At 23.0% G+C, this 23,203-nt stretch overlaps 5 protein-coding genes across 5 annotated transcripts; 2 read left to right on the top strand and 3 right to left on the bottom strand.

Moving 5' to 3' along the window:
- Positions 1-104: 104 nt before the first annotated feature.
- On the bottom strand, positions 105-992 carry PCHAS_0937200 (Plasmodium exported protein (PHIST), unknown function; the record flags this gene model as incomplete). Its single annotated transcript, XM_734927.2, has 1 exon — positions 105-992. The coding sequence occupies one exon, from the start codon at positions 990-992 to the stop codon at positions 105-107; it is 888 nt and encodes a 295-aa protein (XP_740020.2).
- A 1,515-nt stretch (positions 993-2,507) lies between these two features.
- Positions 2,508-5,942, bottom strand: PCHAS_0937100 (reticulocyte binding protein, putative; the record flags this gene model as incomplete). The annotated part of the gene is made up of 2 exons (XM_016798216.1): positions 2,508-5,740; positions 5,888-5,942. The coding sequence occupies 2 exons, from the start codon at positions 5,940-5,942 to the stop codon at positions 2,508-2,510; spliced, it is 3,288 nt and encodes a 1,095-aa protein (XP_016655454.1).
- Positions 5,943-8,791: 2,849 nt separating this feature from the next.
- On the top strand, positions 8,792-10,282 carry PCHAS_0937000 (sporozoite and liver stage tryptophan-rich protein, putative; the record flags this gene model as incomplete). The annotated part of the gene is made up of 2 exons (XM_016798215.1): positions 8,792-8,962; positions 9,209-10,282. The coding sequence occupies 2 exons, from the start codon at positions 8,792-8,794 to the stop codon at positions 10,280-10,282; spliced, it is 1,245 nt and encodes a 414-aa protein (XP_016655453.1).
- Positions 10,283-11,680: 1,398 nt separating this feature from the next.
- PCHAS_0936900 (CRA domain-containing protein, putative) lies at positions 11,681-12,397 on the bottom strand (the record flags this gene model as incomplete). The annotated part of the gene is made up of 2 exons (XM_734820.1): positions 11,681-11,946; positions 12,169-12,397. 2 exons carry the CDS (start codon positions 12,395-12,397, stop codon positions 11,681-11,683), a joined length of 495 nt encoding a protein of 164 aa, XP_739913.1.
- Positions 12,398-15,688: 3,291 nt separating this feature from the next.
- PCHAS_0936800 (conserved Plasmodium protein, unknown function) lies at positions 15,689-23,002 on the top strand (the record flags this gene model as incomplete). The annotated part of the gene is made up of 1 exon (XM_734529.2): positions 15,689-23,002. One exon carries the CDS (start codon positions 15,689-15,691, stop codon positions 23,000-23,002), a length of 7,314 nt encoding a protein of 2,437 aa, XP_739622.2.
- Positions 23,003-23,203: the final 201 nt, after the last annotated feature.

Genomic DNA, 23,203 nt, shown 5'->3' with positions numbered 1-23,203 from the left:
TTTTGTTAAAAATTGTGAAATTGCATATTGTTTTCGATATGCTCCCACCACTATAAAAGCCATAATATATAATATATTCATGAACATTTTTATCCCCATAAAATTTAGTTTGCATATTTCATTAGTTTCATCACGAATGCATTTTCCCATCTTTTAAACATAAAGTCGCTAGTATCATAACACCATTCTGATATTTTATTCTCTATATGCTCAATAAACTTTATTTTACAGCATACACATCCCCCATAATACTTTATTAAATTAAACAAATCATTGTAATAATTTCTATTCCTTTCCAATAAATAGCTCAATATGCATGTGGTAAGCATGTCCCACTCTTTCATTATAACTTCTCTTTCCATATTATACTCGTTTACAATCGTTTCACATATTTTCCACAACTTATCTCTAAATTCCATATACTTTTTTCTTTCAAAATTTCGAAAATAACTATATATAATATGTATGCATTTATTCTCTATAACACTATATTTCGTTTTATTGTTTGCATATGATAATAACAAATTTTCTTTTATTTTTTTCCATAAATTAAAAATATCTATATTATTATCATCTAATCTTTCAAACACTGTACCATTATCATTATCTATTATATGATTATTATAATATTCGTTATCATAATCATCTGAAATTGTATCATTATTTGCCATTCCACTCGAATCAATCAAATTTTCAACATTATCATCACCATCGCCATTATTCATTTCGCCATTTTCTGACAATCCATTTTCTTCTGTTAAAATATCACAATGTGTGTACTCTTCTTCTAATGTAATCATCGACATGTTTTCAATATGATCGATATAATCCATTGTCATTCCCCCATAATTGTTATTGAAATTCATATCCTCATTATACATTCGTTCCTTTTTGCTCATCTCATCATGCTCCAGACCTTCTTCATTACATATGATATAATTACTCACATCTCTATTTACATCATCATTGCGTATATTGTAAGTACCACCCATATTTATATTTTACTAACCTTTTTTCCTTTTAAAGTACTCATCAAATCTATATAAATATAATATACATGGATTTTTATTATTGATATATATTAGGAATCACATTCACGTCTCATATTTTTAAATACACCCAAATGTAAAAATATACAAATATTTATTCACAATTATACTTTCATATTATATTCCATACAAATATTATTATAATATATTTTTCCTTTCTGCTTTCTCAAGAATTTACATAAATATTTTATTTTATAAAAAGCTCCATTTATAAAAAATGTTTAAAATCATAAACATAAAAAAAATAATTGAAAGTGAAACCGTTTTTAACCACCCCCTTTGCAATCAAATGTGCTATCTTATTTTCATAATTTTTTTTGGACATAAATAAAAACACTTATTAAAAATAAAAATATACATTCATTTATATCTTCTATAAATCCATCTTTAAAAAAATTTAATAAAAATAGAATAATATTTATATGTTATTTATTTCTTATTGTTTTAAACGAAAATATCATTAAGGAGACCTCATTAAAAATGTGTCATAATGTATTATGGTGCACCTTGATTCTTAAAAAAAAGATCAAAAAAACCACACATTATACATACAAAAATCAACTGCAATTTTAAGGCTGTTCTTTTAAACGAATCAAAGTATTATATAAAAGCATTTTATTTAGGGTTTTTTTTATACACTGATAGTTTTAAAATAATAATTGTTGTTATGCTTTAAAAAGAAAAAAAAAGCATAAAAAGGATCTAAAAATTAATTGATAAAATAACGATAATAATGGAACTATTCGCAGGCAAATTGCATATTGAAAGGATATATATGTTTGCAAAATTTTTAACTTTCTTTTTTGCCTTTCTATTCTTTGTCAAGTTTCTTATACAAGTTAAGCTCCCATAAATATGGTTATCATTCAAGTGTAATGTATTTGTAATTTAAATTATATAGAAAATTTCTAATCACTACAAATATAACCGTTTGTATTTCATGCCTATATGAATATATTACTCTATAATAATGTTTTTAATCTGATTATTTGAAATTTAAAAAAAAAAAACGTATAGGCATAATTGCCCATCTTATATTTTTGCACACTCTAACTGTATAGTTAATTAAAAATTATTAATATATATGTTTTAGTACATGCGCACAAACATACATTTATTGGGCGTATGCGACAAAAAGAACATAAATGTAATTAAACTGTTTATTATGGCAATTACATTAAATACAATTAATTTCAAACTTAAAACAAAAAAAACAAATAAACAAAAAAGTATGTTAATTAAAAACTTAAAACTTAACGAATAAAATACAAATATTATATATAATTGCATTTCCAATTACATATAATCATATACTATATAGGGGAGTCCCTTGAGTATAAATATTATACACATAAAAAAAATATAAATATATATTATAAAAATAAATCCAGTATGGATATATGTACATGTAATTTTCCTATCGTACACATATATAATACATTATATTTGATCTGCTAATTACATGTAGTTATTTTCATCTAAATATATTTCTATATCTTCATTCTGGTCATATCTATAAGTTTCCACACCTTCACAATATTCTACCTCCTTACTAAAGGAAGCTTCATCACCGTTTTTATTTGCTTGAGTTGCAATGCTACAATAGATGCCTACACACAGCGTAGCTACTCCAGCATATGCGAAGTAACTTGAATTGTTTGGATCAAAATATCCCTTGCGCTTATTGTTTTCAGTGTTTTCAGTGTTTTCATCCTTTGTTTCACTTGAATTATTATTTGATAGCACTTCATTTGGTGTATTCACCGTATTTCCATGCGTTTGTGACTTTTCATTTTGATGTTTTTGTATTTCTTCATTAATATCATTAATTGATTTTTCGACATCCATTTTTAATGATATGTATTGTTCATTTAATGTATTTATTAAATTTTGAGCCTGATCAATTTGATTGACATTTTGCAGTAAATTATCAGCATCTACTTCACTATTTTCCAAAATTTTCTGTTGAGTTGATGTAAAATATTCTTTTAATACTGATAATTTGGTTTCAAGATCATTTATAGCTGCAGCGTTTAATTTACTATTAACCATCGATATTTTATTATTTAATGTTTCTATAGAACTATTTTTGATCGTTTCGTTGACGTTATCATAATTTTGTATTGTTTGAATACTCTGACTCAATAATCCATCTAATATATTTTTACCATTTATTATATTTTTAATCAATTCATTAACTGATTGATATTGCTGCATGGCATTATTTAATATTTTAAAGTTTTCCATGTTTTTATTACTGTCTTGAATTTGTTTTGTTACATCAGTAATTGCTGTTTTAACATCATTAAATCGCTTTCTACATTTATTTAAGTAATCTTCTGAGGTATACTCTTTTATTTGTTCTATTATTTTTTTAGCTTGTGAATATTCACCACTTGAAATGGAGGTTATTTTTTTGGCTTCATTATCATATTTTGGTAACTTAGTTTTAACTTCATCTGAAACCTTACTCATTTCTTCAATATCCTTAAGTATTATATTTTCTTTGGATAAAAAATTATTACTGTATTCGAATAGTTTTTTAGAATCGTATCCATAATCAGGATAGTTGTCATTGCTTGTATAATATTTTTGAACGATCGAATTTTTCTTTTTTAACATCTCGTCTTTATAACTTTTTAATTCATTGTATAAATCATAATAACTATTCATATTAGGTGTTAAATGTTCATCTATAGTTTGAACCTTGTTTAGAATACTTGATAAATCATTTATCATACGATAATATGTATTTTTTTTTATTTCGTTTATAAGTTCTAAAAGAGATTCTTTTTTGTTACTCACATTATTTAAGACCTTGGCAATTTCATCAAATTTAATATTATTGATTTTATTATTTTTAGCATCTATATCCTCTAAATACTTTTTAATTTGTTCTTCATTTTGTGTTGCTTCAATAATATTTTCATCAATCAAATTTGAACATTCTGCAACCAAATTTTCTAAGCCATCATTATAGAAATTTTTAAACTCTAATTCAATATCATCATTTATTTTATTTTTTTTATTTTCATATTCCGCCACTTCATATAATGGATTATTTAACAAAATATTAATTTGATTAATATGATTTTTTATATCCTTTTTTAATTCAATTAATTTTTCTAAGTCTTTTTTCTTTTCATTTATATGCTTTACTTTTATTTTTAATATACTTTTAGATTCCTGTATGTACTTTTGCTTCCTATCTTTTTCACTAAATGATTGATACAATTGGTTAATTTGAGTTTGCAAATTGAGAACCATTTCATATTTCTCTTTTAATGTGCTTATAGTCGATTTTTTTTTAGTTTTCCATTTTTTGGCTTCTTCTACCGCATTTTTGAATCCATTTAATTTTTCATTTAAATCTATCTTATTTGTTTTTTTATTTATCTCTGCTTGAATTTCAGATATTGATGCATCATTATTATATATACTTTCCATTGATTTAATTAAATCTTCTAATTGGTTTATTAATAACACTGTTTTGACTATTATATCATTGTTTTCATTTTCAGAATCCTTTAAGTCTACATTTTTGTCATATGAATCTACATTTTTTCCAAATGTTTTATGAAATAGATCTTTTAAATTCTTTAATATTTCTTTAGGTTGTGAGATATTATAATCGTAACTATCATCCTGAACTATTTGATTAGAACTTGGATCTATTTTTCCAATTAAAATTTGTGTGAGAAAGGTAAAAATATTATTCATTTGTGTCTTTTTGTTATTATATAATTTGTCTAAATCAATTAATATATTATAGCTATATTTAGAATTTGCATAATTTTCTCCTAAATCATAAATATTTTGTATGGTATTATTTGTAGATATTTTATAAGGATCGTCAATTTTTTGTGATTTCATTATAATATTGTATTTAGTATTATAATTTTCTGTATACTTTTTGTGTAGTTTTATTATATGATTAATTTGTTTGTGCATAAATTTTATTGTATCTAAATTATTTTTTAATTCAGGCTCATTTTCAACAATACTTGCAATTTGGTTTATGAAATTTGAAACAGTTTCTGCTTCATTAAGAGACAAACTTTTGATTTTTGTTAAGTCATTTTCAATTTCCTTTTTAATTAAATTAAGACGAGCATTATAAATTGGTAAAAGTGTCAACGATGTATTTATTTTCATAACTTCATGCATATTATATCTATCAGCAATCGCAAGATCTTTTATATCCTTATCAAGTGGATTGTAATTTGATTTTACACATTGAATTAAATCTGCTCTTTTTGTTTTTAATAAACTAAAAGTGTTTTGAAATGTTTGATTTTGATAATTATATGTCGGATTTTCTAAATTTTCTATTAATGTAGATAGGCTTTTTTTCATTTCACCGCATGAATTTTCTAATTTTTTTATTTTGTCAATATAACTGGCAAGTTTTCCCCATATATGATTTATTCCCAATTGACTAATAGCTATAACATTATATAATAAATTTTTAATGTGTTCATGTGTATATATAGGTCTATAATATTCATATAAAGAAACGTCATCATCTTCCCACTCATTATATATTATATCAACAGTATTTAAAATGTTAGGATATAATGAATTGGCAGTGGATGTTTCAATAGTTGGTTCATGATTTGAAAGTCCGCTTTTATCTAAATTGCTATCAAGTGTTAAGGAGTTTGCCTGATTATGTACATTCAAGGCCCTCACTAAAATGCTTTTTCTAGAGAACGCAACTACGTATAAATGTTAAATAAAAATTAAAGAATATTAAAATGGTGAAATATTACATATATATTTAGTTCTATATACACGATAAAAAGAACATTATAAACATACATAAATATATTTATTACCTCCAAGCAAGATAAATAACCCAATCATAGTCTTTTTCAAATGTTTATGCCACATCATATTTATACGATTAATATTTTTTATATAAATTAAATAAAAAATTAGCTTATATATTATGCCTTGCAATATTATTTCTCATTCCGAGATAATAATTAATCTTTATTACGCTTCAAAAAAATATAAACTATATATATAATTTAAATATTTAATAAAATAATTATTAATTCTTGAAAATCCCAAATAAAACAATAATTTAATATATATTTATTTATATTTAATTCTATAAAATAACAAAAGTTGCTATCACATAACCATAGTTGCTATGTGCAAGCAATGTGTTGTAAGAAAAACAAATTATTTATAAAATTCAACGAATCAAAAAACAAAAAAAAAAATTAAATAGTCAAAAAAAAATAGTAAATAAGTAATTAATATCATATTATTTAATTAAATAAAAAAATAATTATAAACACATTTCTAATAATAATTAAATAACAATATATAAAAAAAATTATAAAATGTTATTCATTCTGGTGATTATTTGAAGCCTTTTATATTGGTGCCTTAATAAATTATCTATATATTTAGAAAAAGAAAATGTAGTTATAATATTTATTTCAAATTAATATACTATATATCACATATACATCCATTTTAGATTATAGTATCTATGAATTATATTATACAGTCCCATATATAAAATTTTATCACTAAAAAAAATAGAACAAAAATTAATCCGACAACATCCTTAAATGCAGTTTTCACTCCCCTTAACAATTAATTAAATAATATTCTGACGATTTAAAGAATTATATAAATGATGAAAAAAATTGACACATTTTTATTCTTCTAACATCTTCCAATTTTATTTTTTATCATTATCTATATTTTAATAAGTCACATTATTCTATTAATCTGTGACGATGTAATTAAAAATTATCCTAAATGGAATCTAATTTGTGAAATTATTATTATAATAATAAGATTAGTAGCACTTATTATTATACAAAATTATTTGTACATTTTTTATATTATAAACCTTTTTCAATTTGCCTTTTGTGAAAATTTTTCATTCTCATTAAATATACAAGTTAAAGCTATATATCATATTTATAAAGATTTATAATAATGTTGTAATTTCATGCAACATATGATACCTCCATCAGTTCTACCCTTGGTTATGTTTTTTTAAGCACACAACCTATAACCAAATTTGTAATGGTATTTAAAAGGATTTATAAAATGCCACTTGTGCATTATTTATGAAATACTATAGATTTATACTTATAAGTGTAAACAATTATTATAATTTATTAATATACTAATAAATTGTATAAGGCAAAAAACACTTTAATGCTTTACAAGTAATTATATTTTTTTAAATGGTAGCATAAAAAGTGCTTCGCTATAAATACCATGCATATATATTATACAACAATTATGAATCCTTAATAATGAACAAATAAGAATATATATTTATAGTGTTAGTAAAATAGGTTCACTATACAAAATTGTATATATGAATTAAACATACATTTGGGCATACAATTCGAATGGTTCGAAATATTAATAGAACTTAACATCAAATGAGTTTAATATTTGTGCAAATTAATCATTTTCAGTTATTATCAAACATTCCTAAATAATATCACATTTATATAATTATATATTATTATTAATTCAAGTTATATCTACAAGAATAATATGCTATTATTGTGTGTATGTTTGAAATGAACCCACCCTCTTTTCATTTTATTATATTATAATTAATTATAATTAATATCCCATTTTTTATCAACAAAAAATACATATAACTATAGGTAATAAAATTATATGTCACATTATCATTCTATAATAATAATCATTATTATTATAAAAATTATATTCAACTATTAACTAAATAATTATAAAATACAATGAATAAAACATTTATATTGTGTATTCATTTTTAGTTATGTGCTTGTTTTCGACGAATTTATTATAAATCTAGCATAATGAGAAATTCGATAATTATATAAAATATTATAGGTTTGTTGCTTAAAAAATAATTAATAAATTAAAAAATGATGGATATTCTTTCATTATTATATTATGCCCCCTTTAAAAATAAAAAAATATTTATTTTGTAAATAGTATTCCAATTTTTAAAAATGCATAATAAATTAAATGGAAGTGTGTGTCATAAAAAATATTAAACACATATATTCTATAGAATTATATAAAAATTGTAGTAATTACCAAAAATGTATATATAATTAATAATTAAGAAATAATAATGGTAATTTTATTATTTATTAATAATAACAATAAGTCGAAACAATATAAAATATAATAATAATTTTTATTTTTGGTTATATAACTATCATTATATAATAATTATCGAAAAAGAAATATAATAGAAAAAACGACAAACAATTAATATTTAAATATAAATACACATTATGTTTTTATATTAAAATATAAAATTATCATCATAATAACTACCCTGAAATGACGATTTATTCGTTATTTCAATAGTATATAGGTTTTTATTATGATGCTTCTATGATACACATAGTATATATAAATATAGAAATAAAATTTTTAGTTAATTAAAATTTTTTTTTATATGATCGCCACGATATACTTATTGTTTTTAATTGCTTAATTAAAAAATTGGTATTTGGTAGTATACCAAGAACCATATATTTCTATATTTTTATGTAAAATCAGAAGAATATAGATACATTAGAAGAATAACTTTTATTCATATAAAATGTTTATTGTATGAACAAGGTTAGATTGTGGCATTATAATTAAAACAATTTTTAGAAGAACGAATTAGTGATATTTAATTTTCTAACTATATATCCCTAGTTCAAGAAATCTATTTTTAGATATACAAAAAAAATTACACATAAAAAAACATGGATGGACCCGAAGAAGCATTTCAATGTATTCAAGATGGCGCTCCTCCAACGTGGATGAAAGATATACTCCCACGACCTCAGACTACAACCTCCAATGTAAATTATATGTTTTCATCTTTTTTCGTTCTTTTTTCGTCTCTAGCTTTCTACAAAAAAATATTTTATTCGGTAACATATATAAAAGAAAAACATCAAAAAATCTATATTTACATATGCTTATCTATTATACTTTATTACATATCTATTTTTACATTCATATTATTGCCCCCATTTATACAATCCTTTGTTTGCATAATTTAAATCAATCTTTTCCTTTAGTAATATTAGCATGTATTTCATTTATAAGATCATTAAAAGAAAATAAATATTCTTTCTATATATCTTATTTTTTTTTCTTTTAAATATATTTCTTAGAATTTGAAACATCGACTGAAAACCTTATTTTCTACGTCCAAAAGTAAGATAATACAATGGAAACAAAAAGGAGAACACAGTGATGATGATATTAGCGATGATGACTATAGTGATGGAGATGATTATATTGACGATGAGGCACTTGAAGGTTACAGATATGAAAATGGTAATGCATCGACTGGAGAAACTTCCAAGAAATCTACAAAAAATACATCAATGAATAAGGATTTAGTGCGTTTAGACAAATCTCAAGCCAGATCTAATGAAATTGTTAAAATAAAAAAAAACTCAGCATCTTATAGCCACTTGACAGAATATTGGAAAAGAAGACGATGGAAAAAATATTTAAAGAAAGTTGACAATGAATGGCAACTATTATATTTAGGCATGGAAAATGTAATTAAAAAAATGGTAGAAAAAACCAATTCTGAATTAGAAGATTGGAAAACCTTACAAGCACATAAATGGCTTCAGCCAAATGATTTATATGCACAATATGCTTTATTATATAAAAAAATATCTCCAAGTTATGAAATAAGTAAAGCCATACAACAAATGGGAAATTTGTTAAAGGAAAAACTATATAACCATTGGAGTAATTTACAAGAAGAACGCGAAAATAATATAAGGGAATGGGTCATAGAACAATGGCATGAATGGAAAAATGCTAAAATCATTTCATGGTTAATGCGCGATTGGAAACGCCAAGAAAATGAAAAATGGGTGCAATGGAAAAATAAACACAGATATAATATGAGATCTGCTCCTAATAAGGCCGAATACATGATATGGCAAAAACGAACTAATATTGAAAAAAAACAATGGATGAATTGGGTCAGAATAAAAGAAACCCACGATATTTATACTATTGAGGTTATATGTAACAAAGACAAAAATATATACAAAAATTCTATTATCAAATGGATAGATGATATTGTTGAAAAATTTATTAGTAACCCTCAGTTAAGTATATGGGTCGAATCACAACGTAATAAACCTCGATCAGGTAAAAGAGCATTCAAAACGGCAAGAGTGAGAAATGTAAGCGAGTCTAGTGTTGAAATAAATGCATAATATAGTATCTACCTTGCCCACGATGTGAAAAAAATATATACACATATACCTATTAATCAAAATAAAAGCAAATTTTAAGTAACCCATAGCTGTCACAATCCAAAATTTGTTTAAATTCCACATTAAAATTTACAATTTATTCACATTCCATATATATATTTAAATATATATACCAATCATATATATAGGAATTTCATTTCTATGTCACCCATAAATATTAAACATTTACAAAAATTCAAAGTAAACAGCATAAAGAAAATCCACAAATAAAAAATACAAAGTTTACCAATATACATATATTTTTAAGTATTGAAATGAAATTTTCATATAACTTATTTCCTTATAAATCCATTTATCTATGGGTATATTTTTTAGTCTGTGAGCAATATGCTTGATTGCCCTCTAATTCGTTTCACATGTCCTCTAGAGCTCATTTGCTCGCAACTTTTTAATATTATTAATTATTTATATAATATTTATTTTATGGCGATATTTGTTTGTGTAAAAATATATGTATATATAGTATTTGCATGTTTTTGTTGATGCAAATTTATTTTTATATTTTTTGTTTTTCCAATATTTACTATATTTATAATAGTAAATATTTTATACACGATTATATATTAATATTATATTTTTTTCTTTTTTTTATTTGGTTATATTCATTTTGTCAATATATTTACATTGCTACCGTATTTAAAAAACACAATAATTAATAAAAATCTTTTCCCTTACAATTCCTCAAAAGAATATAATTTTAACAATCAATAATTTAAATAGTAATTGTAGAAAGTAGTTCTTACTTAAAAGTAATTAAAATTAAAAACGGTTAATATTTATGTAAGTAATGAGAACAACAGGCATAAAAAAAAAAACATCTACGGTATAATTCACATAGTATCAAATATATATAACATATATGTGAATGCATCTATTTTTTTCTAATTATATACATAAACTTTTTGCTTCTTAAAAATAGTATTTCATGGTAAGTGGAAATTCTTTATCTTATAAAAAACAATTAATTATTCAATAAAAAGTTGTAGGAATACTTAATTGTCTTACAAGAATTGAGTAAATACAAATAATCGCATGTGCGCATAGATGTATAAACAAAATTCTTACATATAATATACCAAAGTGTATGGCGGAATTATGAAATTAGAATAAAAGAAATACTAAATATAAAAATATATTTCAAAAATTAAGGTATTTCTCCATTATTCTAAAAAATTTAATTTAATGAAAAGTATACCTCATTTTTTGTTAATATATTTTTGAATTTCTTTATTCGGTAAAATCAACGGTATAATAAAAATATGACTGCTGGGCTCGTGTATATATTGCGGTTAAAAATGTAAATAGAGATTTATTTTTTAATATTTTAAATAAATATTCTTATTTCCATTTGTTCATAAGCAAACGATTAAATAAAGCTTTAGTGTTAGGATGATTATCTAGATAAGTGTTTACTAAAAATGATGCGAGTTCACGCATAACAAAACCAACAACTATTACACCCATACCAACTGTGCTAGTTTTATATAATTCTTTTCTTTTATTGACAAGAACTACTTCATTTTTTTTTTTGTCAAGTTCTTTTATAATCTTCAAAGTACGGCTATCAAGATGTTCACTTTTAAGGACACTTTTGACTATCTCATCTGAAGGGTTAAAAAAATATAAATAAAAAATGTATATAATGCATAGTATTATCAAATAAAACCATTTAAATAATTTCATGCAATCAAATCAAATAATAATAGTGTAAAAGAATAATCACGTTAGGATATACACTTATATTGCTTGTAAACTTTTCAGTCTACCCAATCTTGAGCAATTCATATATAATATATGCATATATACTTAATATTAAAATAGCATACCTATATCACCATTATTTAAATCATCTAATTTCTCATTCTTTTTATTAGCACTTCCTACGCTTTCTATTTTTTTGTCATTTTTCCCATTTTTCCCATTTTTATGACCATAAAATCGGGATAGCCAAATATTCTTTTTTATATCATCATATTTTTTTCCTTCTATACCACCACAATATAATACTACGATTAAGCATATGATAACAAAAAAAGTATGTAATTTATGTTTCATATTGTAGAATATAATAGTTAAAAAAAATTAAATATGAATATAACAAAATAATCGGATAAATATAAATGCTTTTTGAAGCTTTAAAAATTCATTAATATTATTTTTAGCTATATATAATATATATATATAATATAAATAAAAATATTGGAAAAATAAATAAATAAATAAATATTACAAAACTCTAATAAAATAATAATAATATTTTCATATAAAAAAAAATTATAAATGAATAAAATCTATCGTAAAATAGTAAAACTAATTAGTAATACTACTCTATTAGTAAATATGTATCTTATACAATATTATTATAATTATTTTTTATGTGTATAATAAAAATTAAATATAAAAATATTTGAGGTAAAAATGGCCAAAATATTATTATATATTAATTAAAAGTAAATACGAAAGTGCGATAAAATAATAAAAATATTACAATGAAAATTTTCTAGTCCCCTGATATTTTAGGATATATTTTTTGATGAAGGAAAATAAATATTTATATTATATGCATGCATTTTTTTATGCATATAAATCACACATTATAAAAATTGTGTTACTATTGCATATTATATTAAGCAGTTTAAAAAATACTTTAGACTATATATATTTCATTTATATACCCCAATTATTTTTTATTCATTATTTTTTTTTTTTTAATTTTGTATTTTAATTTTTTTTATAATAGATAAAATAACGATGGGTATAATTTTTATTTTAAGAGCTACACGTAATAAAAATGGAAAAATACACCAAATATATTTTTAAATAAAATAATAACTCTATATGCTTCGTTATTTCTGCTTTATGGTTAAAATTATAACAAAAGATAAAGGCTTATTTAACAGTCTATTTTATCATATAGTACCATTTTTTTATACTTAGGAAAATTAAGGGCAACCCTTCCCTATTATATATAATATTACCCCTTATGAAAGTTTTGTTGCATTAAAGTAAAAAAAAACGCTGTGTCGCATTTATGCTCCGTAATAATTTATATAACATATTGCTGGGATGTATCCCACTAAAAAATTATATATGCTTTCTATAAATAATTGTGCTAGTTATATGCATAAAATAATTATAAGAAGAAGCGTATGAAATGAATGCAATGAAAGGAGGTAATTATTCAGCTATATTTAAAAATTTATATTCTTCTTTTTTAAGAAAATATGCAGGCAATACATTATTTTATATATTATCAACGTTGTAATAAAAAAAATCAGTGTACTATTAAATAGTAAAAAGAAATGAAAATAATAGTAAATAATCATTTACGTAATTTTGTAGCACCTTTAAATGATTATTAAAAATCATTGATTAAATAAATATTCCTAAAAAATTTATAATATTTTCCTCTATCTATTTTTAGATATTATTTCATTCCTTTTTGGCATATATTTTTTTGTATATATACTATGTTTGAATGTGTCATATATCCATAGCGCTGCAAAATGCTAGTTTTGAACAAAGAATGGATACATATATGTTTCCTTTTACTGGCAATATTCATGCATAAACAATTCATAATGTGATATACAAAGCCAAACATATAAATAAACACCATTCATTCAAATAATTAAATACTTTTTTTTATTTGTGTGAGCTAAATTAATATTTTTTCGTCTTTACCCTATTTCGTGAATATGCTTATACCACAAACTTTTCTAAATAATGAAAAAGGTGTGAAATATATTATTCTATAGCATAAACTTTATTTAAAAGTTTAAATATGTTCAGAACAGTTAAGGGCATAAATAAAAAACTATACATATACTTCCGCTTAAATATCATCTTTTTATTCTTTATCTAATTAATGATAATATATTACTATATAATATCATTTTTGTATTACATTTTGCTATAAATATTAATGCCCTGAATTATATATGTCTTTTATGCATAAGAATATTCACCTTTTAAATACAAAAATAAATAAGCATTATCAATAAGGTTTGATTAAACAATTATTATAAATAGCACCTTGACTGCACAATAAGCTAATATGTATTAGTACAAGGGACAAATGCTTTACTTTGCCACCAACAAATAAATATTGCATGCACATATGTAACTACTAAATAATCTTATGCTCAATTAAGGATATTTCAATAGGTTTTTTTAAAAAAAGCATATTTCCCTTAATTTAAAATTTTATAATCTTTTAATCTCCATGTCTTAATCTAAATAACGGAATTTTTTTTTTAAATATAAATATATTTTGCATGTAAATAATGTCCACATATTCTTAAAAAAAAATATAGGTATATCGACTTCATTAAAGTACGTGAATCTATATCATTCTTATACCTCGAACTACTCTTAAAATTGTTTTAACGTAAAATATGATATACTTGCATATATATATTTAAAATTCTCTTTCTTATTGTAATTATGTAAATGTATAAATTCATAAGATCGTTATTGTCAAATTGTCTTATATTATTAGCAACTAGAGTAAGTCTTACAAATTAATATTATTTTTGTTTTTATTTTGTACACATAAAATTTTTACTCTTATATGCTTATTCATAATAATCGTAAACTATACAAATATTTTTATGACTATTATCAAGCATTTTTTAATCATTATGGTTATTACTTATAAAATGAGTAAACTATATATGCATGCATATGTGCTTAATGAAAGTACATAATTTTGTCCTTAGATTTTTCTTAAAATTCAATTATGAATTTTTATTAATTCCTTTATATGGTCTTATATTATTTATATTAATACATAAGTTTTCACACTCTATTAAAATGTCTTCCTCCCATTTAGCATGCTAATTTTTTTTTTATCAAAGAACAGCATTACCAGTTTAGTCACGTCCTATTTATTTGGCACCCCCTTTACGTTAAAATCATTTTACTTATAGCATTCACCGTAAAAAAGGCATAACTATAGATTCATATAATAATTGGTATACGATACTATTTTCTTTTTTGGAAAAAGCATATAGTCACTATTTTATTCCCTTCAAATATCATATTGCTATACACCACCCATATATGTATATGTATTTATTCTTTTACTTATTTAATTATGTTTAAAAAATACATATATTTCCTATTTTTACCTATGTTTTCAATTATCTTTTACATTTTAATATGCTTATGAGTACTGTGCTCTAAGTTAACCAGCTATATAATACTACATATTTTCAATTACACATGCATATATATCGTTGTCTTTTATATACTACTATTGCTTATTAAGAAGCAAATAGTGGTTTGTCTTTTATAAATTAAAAAAAAAAAACATATTTAAAAATAGTCACAAATATATGCATAATGATAAAACGAATTTCAAATCGGAAGGGAAATAGAATATTGAAAGCCCAAAGGGAATATGTAAATAATTTATTTATGAAAAGGATCCATACCATAAAATATAAGAAAATAGATAAAAAGGCACCATACAAAATACACGTTATTCTTAAAAACCATTCTACAATTTATTCTCAGTGTTGTAATTTATTTAATAAGAATCTCGCTTTTGAAAACTTCAGTTTTATTAATAATAAAAGATACAGTAAACTAGTTAATCAAAAAAAAACACCACTTGCGCACGCCAACATATGGAATACTAACCTTACTCTACCAGCATATGAAAAAGAAAAAATGTGCAAGGAAAATGAGCATAATAATATTGAAAAAAGTAAATATCGAAGCCATAATAAATATTTTTTTGAAACTCAATTTCATGAGTCCAGTATGCCGAAAATGCCTTTGGTACCACCCCAAAGACTCCCTATATTTCCAAATTTAATCATATATCCATTTATAAAACTGTTTAATTTTTCCAAAAAAAAAAGAACTAATTCCAGTTCCATGCTTTCAAAAAACATAATAAGAAAAACAGATAAAACTAATTTTGAAATACACAAAAAAACAGAATACATACAAAACTGTAATAAAAAAAATAATAATTCTATAAAATCGACCAACAATATTTCAAAAAATGAATATAACATAGAAAAAGACAAAAATAAATATGATAAAATTGGTACTAAAAATATTGAAGAAAACCAAAAAAAAAGTTATATAAATCGTAATATATATCACTATGCTTACCTGAAAAATAGTAAGAATGCAAATAGGGTGTATCATAATGAGCAAGAAAATTACGGAAATGATAACAAAAAAAATGAAAAACCTCATCATATAGTGAATAATATATCTTCATTTAGTCAAAACCAATACAATATAAAAATAAGTAACAAAAAAGTAAAGAGAAAATATGACGAAATCCATATTAAAAATTTGGTACTCACAAAGGAAGAACCATGGGACAAATATATTATAGATGATATAATACTATTAACAGAGTCTATCCCTATGCATATTTTCCATAATTGTAGATTTACTAAGTACAACTATTTATATATTCAAAAATATGCACAAATTTATAAAAACCAAATCACGTACCCAAAAAAAACAACTCAGCATGTATTAAATTTCAAGCCCAATAAAAAGCGAAAAATATCTGCCCAATGCTACAACACTCCGATAATGATAATAGGCAAGATTAATGCAAGGCGAGGTACCCGAAAAAAAAATAAAAACAATAAAGCCATTTCAACTTATTCAAAAAAATATTGTTATAAAAACATCGATAAATATAATAAAACCGTAAAAATGCCCACACATTATAATGGAAAATATATTTTGTATAAAAAAATAAACTCATCTGTCTTTTCGTGTCTAAACAGTTTCTCCACTATATGCAACAATCAAAACTATAATTGGAACCAAAAAATTAATTTCAGAATACACCAAAAGAAGAAATTTGCTCTCATAAAAGACGAAAAAAAACAATTAAGTAAAAAAATCATAACCCCTTTAAAAGGGAAAATAAAAAATGCCCCAAAGATTCATAATGATCATTTGAAAAAAAAAAATTTGAATAAGCAAATACTAGAATGCCAAAAAAAAAAAAAAATTAATCATTTCTTCAATGTTGATAATACATCTTGTGAATATATATCAAATAAAAAAATGAAAATACGTGAAAGAAAAAAAAAGCATAATTTACAAGAATCAAAAATGGCACAGAAGGGTAAATATATAAATTCAAAATGTCTCACGAACAATGAAATCAATTTATATAACTATTGTTCCACTGAAATGTCAACTAAAAAAACGGATAACCGCATAGAAAAAAATAATAGACAACCATTAATTAGCTCATTCAATAACAAATTTGAAATCAATCGAATAAATACTGAACCCCCATTTTGCAAAATAAAGAAGGAAGTAAAAGCCCCTTTAAAACAAGCAAGCAAAATAAAGAGTATTAATAAAATGAAAAATGATCACAAAAAAAATAATGTATCATCTAGTATTCAAAATAAAAATCCAAACTACAATGACAATATCAATATAAATCTACAACAACACTCCACCAAACATATTGATAACGTAATTAAGAAAAAATCAATGCAAACAAAACGAAATAAATCAAATACTATAATTGGCGATCACATAATTCAACCCAATAAAATGGAAGATAAAAATACGAAAAAGGAAGTAAATAAATTGAAAGAAAGGAATGCAAATAATATAATTACTTCTACATATAAAAATAGCAACAATAGAAAAACAACTGCTCAATTGAATTGTTATAAAAAAAATGAAATTAACTCGAAAATTTTGAACCTAAACATAAAAAGGTGTAAAGATATAATAAAAGACCATACTAACTCGAATACTATAAATAATAATAATTATCTCAAAAAAAAATATGTAAAAAGTAACAGTGTAAAAACAGAATATGCTAGTTCAGTATCTTCACCAGTAAGTAATTATAGTGAAGGCATTAACCAAGTAAGAGAAAATGACACAAATAAAAAATTATTAGAAATAGACAAAAATAAAATAATAAGCCAAGAAAGTATGCTTTATGGACTGATAAATAAAAACGATAATAAAAATCGATTAAAAAAATTTATTGAAGATTCTGAAAAAAATGAAAATAAAGTAGAACGAAGTAACCATAAAATTGAAAAGAATAATGATCCCTATTTTTTTTCTCATAAAAATAATGTAATAAATAATTTTTCAATTACTCATTGTAAGAGCGAGATAAAAAATGTTCTACCAAACAAAACAAGCTTTGTTGATAATAATATTAATTGTTGGAATAAAACAAAAAAAACACACACCGCAAATCTACCAAAAATAAATACATCAAATTTAATGTCTTCTACCAAAATAAAAAGTGAAGAAAGCCTCCTTTATGAGCTTATAAATGCAAATGATAATAAAAGTAAGTTAAAACAAATTATCGAAAATTCGGAAAAAGTTAAAGAAGTCAATGAATTAGATAAATACCATGAACTTATTTATCCCATAAAGAATATGCCACAAGAAAATAGACACATTCTTATGCAAGAAGAAGAAACAAAACACCTTCACAACGACACTAATATAATAATTGAAACAGAGCATATTCAAAAAAACACCGAAATAAAACGAACAGAAATTGCATACCCATATAATAGTCTCCAAAAAACAAATGACCAAAAAATAACACACAAAGATCATATTAGTCATCATGAGAATCTTCTTTATCAATTAGTAAACAAAAGTAACAACCGAATTAAGCTTCAAAATTTTATTCAAGAAGATATAAAATATGAACAACCTAAAAATCAGCATATAATAAAAAACAATATCAATACTACCCAACCCATAAAATATACTCCTATAAATAATACACACACTATTCAAAAAGATGAGTTGTATAATCAAAATTCTGTAAATATAGAATTAAACAAAAATATGTCAAAAGAAAAAAGCGTGAAAAAAGATACTGCCTCCAAAAAATATATAAATTATGAAAAATCGTCTAAATATTCTATGAAAAAGCCAATAAACTGTGAAAAAGAATCATTAAATTTAGCAAAAAAACAAATATGTTATAAAAACCTTTTTTCACATAAATATCTACATTCCCAATCCAACTATTCTATTAAAAAAATGACCATCAAAGCAGATAACAAATATAAAATTAGAATTAATAATAATAGCAGTAAAGATGATAAAAAAATCAAATTTCTTAATTCTCAAAATGGAAGTAAAACAACATCAAAAGGCATTGACATAAAAAATGTGCAGAATCAAAAAAAGTATAAACTTATAAAAGCCAAAATAGAAACAATCAAAACAGAAATGAACAAAATCGAGCGAGATAAAAATATAAAGACAGATTATTATAAAAAAAAAACTCTTTTACTTCAAAATAATCTTAAAAAGGGCGAAGAAAATATTAAGAGAAAACCTATAGAACTGAAAAGACAAAAATCAAGCATATCGACTTGTCACAAATTCAATGATAATAAAAAAGACATCATTTTGAAAAAAAAATACAAATTTTTAAATAAAAATGAAATAAATGAGAAAAATATGAATCTCAAAAATTTGAGCAAAAAATGTTTTAAGTCACAACATTTCAATATACAAAAAAAATATCCAAATGGAATTAAAACATCTACAAAATATAGTCGACCTACGAATATATATGAAAAGAATGGTTATCAAAGCACAAAATTATCTTTATTAATAAACAAAAGAAGCTTTTCCAAAAAACAGAAGATAAACAATGGTACATCAAATGAAGTAACCAAACAAGGGAATATTATAGAGAATATGTCAGAAGTAATTACCACGACTAATCGAAATAATAGCATTAAAAATTGTCCTAATCTGGACAAAGGAATAAAAATAAATAATGATTACAATAAAAATGAAGATAGACAAAAAAGAAAATATTTCGAACAAATTCTTAACGAAATTAAAAACAAAGTAATAAACAAAGAAATACGAAAAAAAACAGAAAATAAAAAAATAATAATCAAAAAAAAATATTTCACTATATTAAGGAATAATAGCAATCATAATAATAAGCAAACGAATGCTGAGAAAATACAAAAAGAAAAAAATAAAACGAATTTCACCCCATTCATTTCGTTAATACCTCAAACAAACCCAACTAAAATATTTAATAAAAAAATACCCACGATTAAAAATGAATATATAGTACCAACGCCTATATTGGATATAAGCGAACAAAACACAAATAAAAAAGTGAATAATTCACTAAATCCCAGTTTAGACAAAATAGAATTGTCGTTTAACCCACTAAATAAAAATATAGTGATACATAGGCAAGAGTATTATATAAGCATAACAATTAATTATTGCACCATACCACAATATATAGAAAATAAAATAACAATATTTAAATGGTTTACCAAAAAGATTACCAATAAAATGGATATAACAGAAGATAAAATTGTTCATATATACGCAACATTTAAAAAAATGAAACAAATAAGTCTATATAAAAAAATAAACAAATCCAAAAAAAGTCTTATCATAGATGAAGAGTCCAAAGATAACGAAAACAAGGCATGCCGAAAATTGCAAGTAGAAAATATTCAAATTAAAGGAATAAATAAAATAGGAAAAAAAAATAGTTCACCTATATTAGACAGTTATAAAAGGAATTACATTAACAGAAATGAGAAAATTATCTTCTATTTTTCGAAAAATCAAAAATATGAGAAGCTTCTTCAATTTAAATCCCAAAGCAAAAACCAAATAAATAAAAACGCAATGATTACACCAAATGAAAATATAATATATACCTTTAAAATAACAATTTTGGTCGCTACTATTTTTAGAACTTATATGTGCACCGTTTTGTTCATTAAAAATATATCAGACACCTCAGTATATACTAGTAACACAATATCCAAACTAACAAAAAACATAAATTCTTTATGCAATACTAAAAAAGAGGTAATACCACTCATCAATGGTGAAATAGAAAATAAAATAGCTCTTATAAAAAAAATTAACAATAATCCAAAATGTCTCAAAATTGATGATAATATTGTCGAAAAAAACGGTGAAAAAAACGATGAAAAAAGCAGCATATTACCATTAAAATGCCTTCCAAGTAATTATACGAACGATGTAGAAAAGGAAAACCCCAAAATAAAAATGATAGAAGATATTTCTAAAAAAGTAGAGGAAATAAAACCAAAAGAAAACCAAAATAACGATATAGAAAAAGAAATACTAGCCATAAAACATTTAATTAAAGAAGTATTAGACGAAATTAAAAATGGAATTATAAAAGATTCAAATATAGAGAGAAAAAAGAAACGTGTAAGAAGTAAGAGAAAATTGTTATATAGAAAAGAATTTGTCAAAAATATTTTAAACAAAAATAAAAAATTTATAAAACCAAAATTAATGAATGAAAAAAATAAGCCTATAGAAATATTGCAAAAAATAAAAAAATTAAACAAAATACACACAAAAAAAGCAAGCAAATATGCCCTATTAAAAAATATAGCAGAAGAAAGCTCATTAGAAATTGCTCAAAATGATGAACAAGACAAATTCGCAATAGACAACTTTGAAAATTCTATATGCATGAATAATAGAGACTTGTTATCTGATAATACTTTAGAAAACCACACAGAAGAAAATAAATATGCAATTCAAATTGACACATCAAATGATATATTAACTATAAAAGATAAAGAAAATAATGATAGTACATGCATAATAGTAAAAGATGATGAAACTAATATACCTCACTGTAATACGATACCCGTAAAAAATTGTGAAGAAATAAAAAAAGAAATAAACAAACTTATCGATATGGTAAATGAATTAAAAAAGGAATATATGAATGAAATGATAAACCAAGGATTTAATCAAAAAATAAAAGAGGATATTATCATTATTGAACAGTTAGAAAATATTAACCTCGAAAATACAAATGAAATAATTCCTAAACAGTTCGAACATGAGGTAGACAAAATAGAGGAAGAGAATCAAAGCCCTGCTAAAATATTGACACTAAAAAATTCGCAGTTAGACAATTTAAAAGAAAAAGAAAGCCCACAAATTCGCGATAAAACGAACTATGAAATTATGATGTTAGAAAACCTTAAAGTAAATCAGAAAAATATTAAGATACTCCCAAATAATCATCATAATAATAAACCCAATGAACGAATTTCAAAAAAAATACCCAAAATAAAATTCCAAAAAAAAAAAAAAAGTATTAAAAATATGAAAATAAAATTTAAAATAATGGATATCATACATAAAGAAACTCCCACAAACTTTGAAATAAAAAAAAATAATACAGAAAATATTAAACAAATTGTAAAGGATATATTAACTGTGGAAACGATTAAAAATATTTTAAAAGAAACTAAAGACAACTGTTTTGGAGAAAGCAAAAATGAGCCAGTGCCAAATAATCAAGTACCAAATACTGAAAATACAAAGGTAATGAATTATGTAGAAATGCAGGAAGACTGCCTAAAAGATACGTTAGCAAACAATCTAGATTACGAAAAAAACGAACAAGTATATATATCAAGTGCTAGCATAATTAAAAAAAAATCTAAAAACATCAATGATACAAAAAATGGAATGACAGAAACAATGAAAAAACTTCTAAGCAGGAAACGTGTAACCCTCAATGAAAGTTTAGCCAAAAAAAGACAAATTTTTAATGCCCAAAAAGATGAAAATAAGCGTTTAACTGATGATTTTTTATTTTCTTGTTCATAATATGGTAATATTAATAATAAGAGGAAAATAAAATATTGTGCTGGATCTATAAAAATATTTTACCAAATTAGATAAGGTTATTTCCATTTTTTCACACACACAATATATATTTCATTAAAATTATGATATGTATAAAATATGATAATAATTAGGAAATGTAAATTTTATATAATATATACAAATAAAAAATTGGGAAATTAT

This window comes from Plasmodium chabaudi (genome assembly GCF_900002335.3).
Source record: "Plasmodium chabaudi chabaudi strain AS genome assembly, chromosome: 9".
NCBI classification, from domain to species: domain Eukaryota; phylum Apicomplexa; class Aconoidasida; order Haemosporida; family Plasmodiidae; genus Plasmodium; species Plasmodium chabaudi.
The sequence above is the reverse complement of the archived record's forward strand: the minus strand, read 5'-3'. Positions and strand labels throughout refer to the sequence as shown.